Genomic DNA, 8,825 nt, shown 5'->3' with positions numbered 1-8,825 from the left:
TATGGAGAAATTGTGTGTCAAAAGTATTTGATCTGAGTCAAATGATCGTCCGTCCTAGAAATACCGTGTGATTATGGTTAGTGTACATGCTTGTTAAGAGAATTTTCCTTGAGCCATATTGGATGTGATTTCTGATTGGTGGCCGTCGGCAACTTAGATTCTGAGCTGTATCTTTTTCTATTGTGACCAAGTTATCTATGGGATCGCTGATTGCTTCTGCAAGTAAACGTTTTTAAATTTCAATATGTTGCGCTTATGGATAATAAAACTAGATTAATACCCAAAATTCGAAAAGAAATTCGTTTAATTAATCTGGACTCCAAAGTTTGTTTGCACATTGAAATGCTGAAGCCGCGTTCAGATGAATTCCGACGATGCGCAAATTATTTTTCGTGTAAAATTTAGCAAAAACGCTCCCCGTATATGTGCTATACGTCACTATTTCAAAGTCTAACGTTATGAACAATTTAGACGTTACTGCACAACTTGCGTACTTTTAAATGCAAAACTTTTTGTGCATCAAAACATTTGTTTTTTTCTTACTACCTTTTGTATGGTTGTTTTCATCTATAATTTGCAAGTTCCCAGTACTACTGTTTCGGTAGAACCAATCCAGCCAAAGGAGGGGGGGGTGCTTATGCAGCGACAAACTAATGTGACGTTTTCACCTTCACGTGGATCACTAGGATCGCCCACTCTTTCCAGCTATACTCATAGTGATCGAAACATCATTTGTTTAATGTCAGTAGAATTTCCCTACCTTATTGGCCTACAAAATACCCATGACGTCTAATGCTAACATTTTCTTTTGCGTGATATTGCCTTTTGATCCTACACAAAAATACTCTCCGGCGTCGCTTAGCTTTGAATTATTTCGCGCGAGTCTACGATCTGGATCGAACGACCATCTGGAATTGGGCATTGAGATCTGTGGGCAGCAACGAAGTGTTAGCGGTTGCAAGTATGTGTTTATGTCGAAAATGTCTCGTTGGGTGCATACTGTTATTCTTCTTTTCGAATTCGGGTTCGTTGAATATGATGGTTTCGTGAATTATTCGTTGAATTATTCCAGAGGGATGTTGTGCAACATCAAAAATAAGCACACCCGATTGGGATCTGTAATGGACGTTCCATGACATTCCGTCGAAGAACACGAGATCGCTGTCAGCTAATGAATGAGACAGCGTTAAAGATGGCCATTGGTGGCCAATTGCGAACAGTTATTCAAAAAACTGGAAACATAGACGTATTGTTTTCTCATTATTCCATTCCAGGTTCTCCTGGACGCAGCACAACCGTAACTGCCGATGTCTGCGATCGTTGCGTTTCTCAGAGTTAATCTAAAAGAAAAATGCGTTCCGTTCTTGTCAAACGTTTTGAGCACACGAGAGGCATCTCGTGTGCATCTCGTGTGTATCTTTTACCGCATCAGGCAGCAATTAAACATATTTTAGAATAAAAACTATGGTAGATTGTAAAGACCGATCGAAAATGTCGTGGCATACCCGATTTTTGTTGAAATGATTCGGTAGCAACCACCCCATTCTCCTTATTCGGCAGATGCAAATCAGCGCCAGCTGTGAACCAGGCGTAATCACCTGCCACTCTGTTTCAGGTATCAATCTTAAAAATTCGGAAGTTTCGTCCACTTGGTTTTGCCAGGCCACACATGAAAGAAGAAGAGAACTAACCATTTGACACAGATTGAGGGCTTATGACGTGTGGAATTTGGAAATGACCGTAAGATTAGCATTTTAAGACAATCAGCTATTTCGAGATCGCGCCTAAGAAAGACGCCTGTTGTCAGACTGCTTGTTGTATGCTCGCTTTGCGCAATATAATCTAACTTTGCAAGGATTTCCCGTCACATCCCGATCCCGCCCGTCCACATCCAACCGCTGTGTCCTTCTTTGTCGAAACCCCTATTTACTTTTCTTGTTGCCACAAAAAGCCACATAGAATTTATCATTTGGTTGGCGAGGCATGTGCATATTGTTTTTGCAGTGTTGGCAAAGGCCTTGACGCTCTGGGTAGAAGTAAATCATTGTTTACTTGAGGCAACTGCCTTTTGATTGAACTGAAACGTAGGTTGACGTCTTATACATTGAAATGCGTAATGTATTCATCGACATTCTACGCGAAATAATCAGAGACGCGCCCGCGTTGAACGAAACACTGACGAATCGATTACAATTAACGGCCGAAGAAGGCGGTTTTCCTAGTTGGCACTGGAAGTCGGAATAGTTGACATCTATAATACTTGAATATTAATTCAATAGTTTGTATGCCCATAGCCCCGTGTAACATATTTATATGGAATGTGTTCAGATGGCAGCTGGCCAGTTTTTGCTCCACATGTTTTATCATCTTTCCTTGCATTCGTTTGGGTTTCTTTTTAGGTTCGCTGAGGAAAGACGGAATAGCGGATCACGTCCTCTTTACTTTGAGAATGCAAATTCGTGTTTACGTAAAACTTGTCATTCAAATGGGATTTCTCGTTCAACAGTTTGACCAGTCCAAACAGATACGTTGGAGTGGCTCTGTCTTTCTCTTCGTTGAACTTGACGTAAGGAGCATTTAAATTCAGGTAATTTGAACTGATTGATGATTCCATGTTACTGCAGATCTTCGCTTCCAATTCGCTGAATGTTGGCCGATCTTTCGGATCCGTTTACCAGCAATTGCTCAAAATTTTCACCGAAGAAATTAGGGGCGTTTTCCGGCTTCTCCATTCTGTATCCTTGCTGGATTGTTTTGATGAGCAAATGACCAGCCTCCATTCCTGGATCAGGTAAAATCATTAGCCAAAATCAACTACTTGTAATACAATGCAAATATTTTATAGGTAATTCTTTACCTGAATATGGAACTTTCCCCAAAGAAAAGAGTTCCCAGAGTAGAATCCCGTAGGACCAATCATCCGACTGGCTGGAAAAGATGCGATCCGTCAAGGATTCAATTGCTATCCATTTGACGGGCATCAATCCCTGCCGATAAGAAATAAGAAACTCCTCTGATAATTTAGCGACATTTAAAATGAAATCTTACTTGACCTGTTTTCTCATAATTACCTTCGTAATACATTTTCTTGGCCATCCCGAAATCGGCCACTTTGACCACTCCACTGTCGGCCAGCAAAACGTTGCGGGCAGCCAAGTCTCCGTGAAAAACCTGCAGAGGTGATAACGAGCCTTAATGTCCATGTCCCGATATGTAAATGAATCGTGCACACACCATTCTGCTAGCCAAATAATCCATTCCTATCTTGCTATTTGGTAGGACCAGGAGATCAGGTCACGTGTAGAAATTGTGCGATTGAGAGTCTCATCTGAATTTTGCTGGTATTGCCAAAAGGATTCGGTTACAGGTGCCTCCTCCAGGATTTCCAACGGTGACATTTCTTGAATGTAAACAATCATGGGGTTCGGCCATACTTTTAAACATTTTCGGCCAATAACAAGAGTTTTTTCATTCTGCTAGATTTACCGGGGCATTCGTAGTCGAGGGAATTTCGTCCAGATGAGCTGCCCAGTGATTTAGTCACGTGGGACACGAGGTCGTTTTCTTCGCTCGGCGTATTGCCAAAACATTCCTCCCAAAGTCCCATTTTGAAATTGGGACAAGTCAATCTCAACAGTTGGTTGACCTAATCTGCAACAAAGGGACACCTGAGCATGTAGACGAATTCTTCTGCCTCGTTATTTGATCGCATAGTCCCAAACTCGTCTACCAAATTAATGAAGCTGCTCCGGGGATTGACCAAGTATGATTGCAAACTGCCGAACCGACAGTACTCGACAATGATTAAAAGTTCACCTTCACAAAATCAAAAAGTGTAATTCAAAATAAAGTTTTTATCGTGTCCCTTAATTAATACCTTTCGATATTTTCTTAGTGCAGGCTCCTAATAAATTGACGACGTTCAGATGCGGTCCCAAACATCGTCGTCACCATCGGCATTTTAATCATACATGGCTCGGTACGATCGCTAAATTATGAAACAAGCACATAAGAAATTAAATGCAATATTCAAAATGATGATTAGAACATTACCCGAGCTACGGGGCTGTGTATTAACTATTGAAATATTGCGATGTTTTATGCAAACCTCAAGGTTGCCGTTTAGCAACACCTAGAGTGATGTTACTGTGTTCTTTTTATCCCTTTTCCTTTAAGCATGTGTGGCTGTACTGTTTTTGATGAGTGAGTGACCTAAAGGGAGCATCACGTGGAAATACAAAACTCAGTTGTTGCAAAGTGAAGTATTATAGTATTCAATTTAATATTGCAACAGGTTATGGGCCCAGTGCCATTTGAGTACTGTCAATTAACCTACAGAGCTACTAAGAAATATTATTCACAGAAAAATGGCAACTGGAGTGTTTTCTTCAAATGATGTGTCTCATGTTTCAAAATTTAACGGTACAAATTTTTCATTTTGGAAGTTTCAAATAACCCTCATTCTAGAGCAACATGAGTTGTGTGATATTGTGCTTGGTAAGTCAACAAAACCAACACCTTTGCCTGCTGGCAGTGATGCAGCTCTGATTGCTGCACGAGACAAAGAAATCATGTTGTGGAACAAGAAGGACAATTCAGCTCGTTGCTTCATTGTCTCCACCATTGAAGAACAGGCACAAAGATCACTGATTAATTGCAAAACTGCTCGTGAAATGTGGATCAGATTGAAATCTCAACACGAGCAAAATTCTGAAGAAAATAAGCACTACTTGTTACAGAAGTTCTATGCATATGAATATGAAGAAGGTGGTAACGTTACAAGTCATATAACTGCAATTGAAACAATGGCAACAGATTTAAGCGATCTTGGAATCTCATTGCCACCAGAACAAGTAATTGGAAAGATTATCATGACTTTGCCACCAAGTTATAGGCACTTTCATTCTGCATGGAACAATGTTGAAAGCAACAAGAAAACAGTTGCATTATTAACATCAAGACTTCAAGCGGAAGATACTCTTCATCAGTTTCAAGAACTCGGAACGGCTGACAAAAGTGATTCAGCTCTTTTCTCGCGAAACCAGAAGGAAAAATCAAGTTTTAAGGGAAACAAATCTTACAACAAGCCTGAAAATGGAGATCAAAGAAAGCCATGTGGCTTCTGCAAAAAGAATGGTCACAAGTCAGGCCATCGTGAAGAAGATTGTTGGAGAAAAGCTTCATATACCCGAATGAAGACTCTTACTGGCTATCCTGTCGTGACATTTCGCTCCGATAATGGTGGAGAGTATATGAGTCAAGAGCTTGATACCTGGCTTAAAGAAAATGGAATTCGGCATGAGACCAGCATTGCAAGAACACCGGAACAAAACGGAGTCTCGGAGAGAGAGAATCGGACAATAGTTGAATCTGCTAGAAGCATGTTGCTGACATGTAATTTGCCACGAAAAATGTGGGCTGAAGCAGTCAATTGCGCCAATTATGTTCTCAACCGTGTCCCATCTAAAGCTACTCCTAACAAGACACCTTATGAACATTGGTTCAACAGCAAACCGGATCTCTCCCATCTTAGAGTTTTTGGATGTGATGCATATTTACATGTGCCCAAAGAAGAACGTTCCAAGTTTGAATCCAAGAGTCTCAAGTGTTGTTTTGTTGGTTATGCAGATACGCAAAAAGGCTTTCGCTTGTGGGATCCAGTTAATCGTAAAGTTAAGATCGGACGAGATGTACGATTTGACGAACAATTGAGTTCAAAACAAAGAAGCGGTACTGAGAGTTTTAGCGATCCAGTCACCCCAGTTGAGTTTGAAGTGGGCGGGGATTTGCAAGTGTCCACTGGACGTGCCGACGAGTTCAACTCTCTGCCTGGGGAGACTCTTGATAGTGCTGAAACAACAGAAGATGCCAATGAACACGAAGAACCTTTTCATGGCTTTGAAAGTACTGATACACCAGACAACGAAACTAGAACACATCAATCTACACGGATCATCAAAAAACCACAAAGACTCATAGAAGATACAAATTTTCTAAGTTTTGATCAGCATGTCCCACACGTCCTTGATGAACCACAAACGTACGAAGAAGCAATGAACGGCCCTCAAGCAAATCAATGGAAAATTGCAATGCAGGAAGAACTCAACTCACTAAAAATCAACAACACCTGGAGGATGACCAGCCTACCACCAGAGAGGAAGCCAATCAAGAACAAATGGGTGTACAAAGTAAAGTACTCTACGGATGGACAAATCCAACGTTTCAAGGCACGCTTGGTTGCCAAAGGTTTCTCCCAGAAAAAGGGCATTGACTACAATGAGACTTATGCTCCTGTGGTTCGCCATGAGTCACTTCGGATGGTAATTTCTATTGCAGCAGCAAAAAATCTTGAAATCCTTCAACTTGATGTGAAGACGGCTTTTCTTCACGGTGACCTCAAGGAAGAACTGTACATGGAGCAACCCGAGGGTTTCGGAGACACAAGTAGGCCAAGTGATGTCTGTCATTTGCTAAAGAGTATTTATGGTTTAAAACAAGCCTCTCGTTCATGGAACGAAAAATTTGATCAATTTCTTAAAACCTTTGGATTTATCAAGAGTTCAGCGGATCCTTGCGTCTATTTTCAAGGCCAAGGTGAATCTGAAATGATCCTTACACTCTGGGTTGATGATGGACTGCTCTGCGGTACACACCGAGCTCTACTGAATGAAGTAGTCAGACAACTTAACAAACACTTCGAAATCACATCAGGAGAAGTCGATTGCTTTGTTGGCATCTCTATCAAACAAAACAGGATTCAACAAACAATCCAACTTAGCCAGCCTCATTACATCAAGAGAATCCTGAAACACTTCAAGATGGAAAACTGTGACTCAAAAGTCGTACCGGCCGATCCCTACACAATCCTCTCATCGGAAGGCAATGATGGTGAAACGGTTTGCGCCGATCAACAGTTATATCAAGAAGCAGTGGGGAGTTTGATGTTTATTATGGTATGCACTCGTCCTGACATAGCATTTGCTGTGGGGCAGGTTGCCCAATTTTGTCAAAATCCGAAGAAAGCCCATTGGAATGCAGTAAAAAGGATTATGGCTTATCTACGTGGAACCTATAACTATGGAATTGTCTACAGAGGTGACAGAGGTACGAATGAGTCGAATCGCCTGACCATCTACTCAGATGCTGACTATGCTGCCCTAGCAGAAACTTGGTGTCCAGATGGGGTCTGCGTCCGCGATACTCTAATTTTGACTCATTTTTTTGGTCAAGTTTGCGTACTGAATACGGAATCAACTTCCTTAAGTACTTTCGGTTCGTGGTCTGGTACTAGCTTAGTACAAATCCGGTATTATGGACGCAAAAAAGAAGCGAAGCGCTTAAGTCCCTGGTACCAATGTTGGGCTCATTTTTTACTGGTCTCTTGTACGCTAGCACGAAAGTCGAGCGCTACAGCCCGTGGTACGAGTATTATACTCGTCTAATACTGGCCTTTGTTATGTCTAATACGTGCCTAATATGTCCTCAGAATTTTCTGCAAAAATTGGGATTGATGTGGATACAAAAAACCAGTATTAGACTCGTTTTTTCACTGGCCTATGTTCTTACAATTTTTTTGCTTCAATGTTTTTACACCGTTGAGGAGCTTTATTATCACTTTTGGAGGCTTCAAATACACTGACTTGTATCTTGACTAATCTTCTCTAGTTAATAAATAAATTATAAATGCGGAATAAGATTGGTACAATTTTAATAACGTTTTCCGGTTTGCGCATTCAGGCATGATCCAATATTGTTTAGCATCAACCTGGCCTTTCAGACAACAGAATTGTTGTCGTCTGCTTTGGAGGAAATCGATTACGTCTAACAGGCATGCAAGGGAAAATCAATACCTAACTTTCATTCCTTTTTTTTCTTTGTACGTGGACATGCAGAATTCTAGCTTAGCAATCAAATAACCTTACTAAAAGAATTGAAAATAATTTAAAAGTAACTGTGAATACAACAGAAAATGGTTTCCCCATACATGGCACTTATATAAAAAACCCGAAATTGGAAAACTGGCAACGCCCATGCTGTCCGTATGAAATTTGTACGTATTTCACAGAAATGCTTGAAGTTCTTCGACAGAGACTCACGTTATTGTTACTGTTCTGAAACGCTAAATTACACTCAGGTTGGATTTCTTATTTAATATTCTACGTCTAGTGCAGTCTTTTGCATTCGTAGTGCAAATTTAACATTACTACTGCAAAGCTTTGAGCAAGTTCAAAAGATTACTGCCACCATGGATCGTGTAGTTGACGATAACGTATTACATACTAACCACGACATAATTCAGCAGTCACACGTTGCAAGAAACATTCAGGTATACTTTTTCTTCAATGTTCTATATTATTATTAAACATTTTCTGTGGTTCTAAATGTTTATCCCTCAGGAAGGAAGACCATTTTGTGAATGGTGTGGAAGATATGTTACGATACAGGAAAATACTGAAAAGACCAAGCCTTCCAAATACAAAGAGCCTTCATTCTTTATCGTACAAACCTTAGAAAGGGCTGTGACAACAATCCATTATGTCTCTACAGGTTTGTGCCCTGTTACTGGTTATCAACGGACCACAAGTTTTTGCTATACCCACCATGTACTACATCAGAAGGCAATTTGAATCCTGCGTGTTGGGGGGGGGGACATTTAAAAGATTTCACCACCCATTCAATACTTGGCTGGAATACGATGTTTATAATATTATGAATCCAGAGAACAAGCCTGGTAAGTTTCACTTACTTTACGTGCAATTATATTGTAATCTCTAAAATTAATTTTCATGTTGTTATTGCAGTGAGTTTTACGACAGCAAAGCATG

At 40.5% G+C, this 8,825-nt stretch overlaps 1 protein-coding gene across 1 annotated transcript; it reads right to left on the bottom strand.

Annotated features, from left to right (window-relative positions):
• Positions 1-2,399: 2,399 nt before the first annotated feature.
• LOC130693095 (fibroblast growth factor receptor 1-like) lies at positions 2,400-3,258 on the bottom strand. Its single transcript, XM_059494286.1, has 4 exons — positions 3,235-3,258; positions 3,049-3,171; positions 2,858-2,987; positions 2,400-2,782 (listed from the first exon to the last, which is right to left on the bottom strand). The coding sequence occupies exons 1-4, from the start codon at positions 3,256-3,258 to the stop codon at positions 2,616-2,618; spliced, it is 444 nt and encodes a 147-aa protein (XP_059350269.1). The 3' UTR covers positions 2,400-2,615.
• Positions 3,259-8,825: the final 5,567 nt, after the last annotated feature.

This window comes from Daphnia carinata, chromosome 3, assembly GCF_022539665.2.
Source record: "Daphnia carinata strain CSIRO-1 chromosome 3, CSIRO_AGI_Dcar_HiC_V3, whole genome shotgun sequence".
Lineage (NCBI taxonomy): Eukaryota > Metazoa > Arthropoda > Branchiopoda > Diplostraca > Daphniidae > Daphnia > Daphnia carinata.
The sequence above is the reverse complement of the archived record's forward strand: the minus strand, read 5'-3'. Positions and strand labels throughout refer to the sequence as shown.

What these genes read in the sequence shown, in the direction of transcription:
- LOC130693095 (XM_059494286.1), bottom strand. Translation starts at nt 3,258, where the DNA reads ATGGATTATTTGGCTAGCAGAATG. An exon ending in ATTATGAGAAAACAGGTCAA is followed by an intron (nt 2,988 to 3,048) that starts GTAAGATTTCAT and finishes TCTTATCGGCAG; the next exon opens with GGATTGATGCCCGTCAAATG. An exon ending in GGGGAAAGTTCCATATTCAG is followed by an intron (nt 2,783 to 2,857) that starts GTAAAGAATTAC and finishes TACCTGATCCAG; the next exon opens with GAATGGAGGCTGGTCATTTG.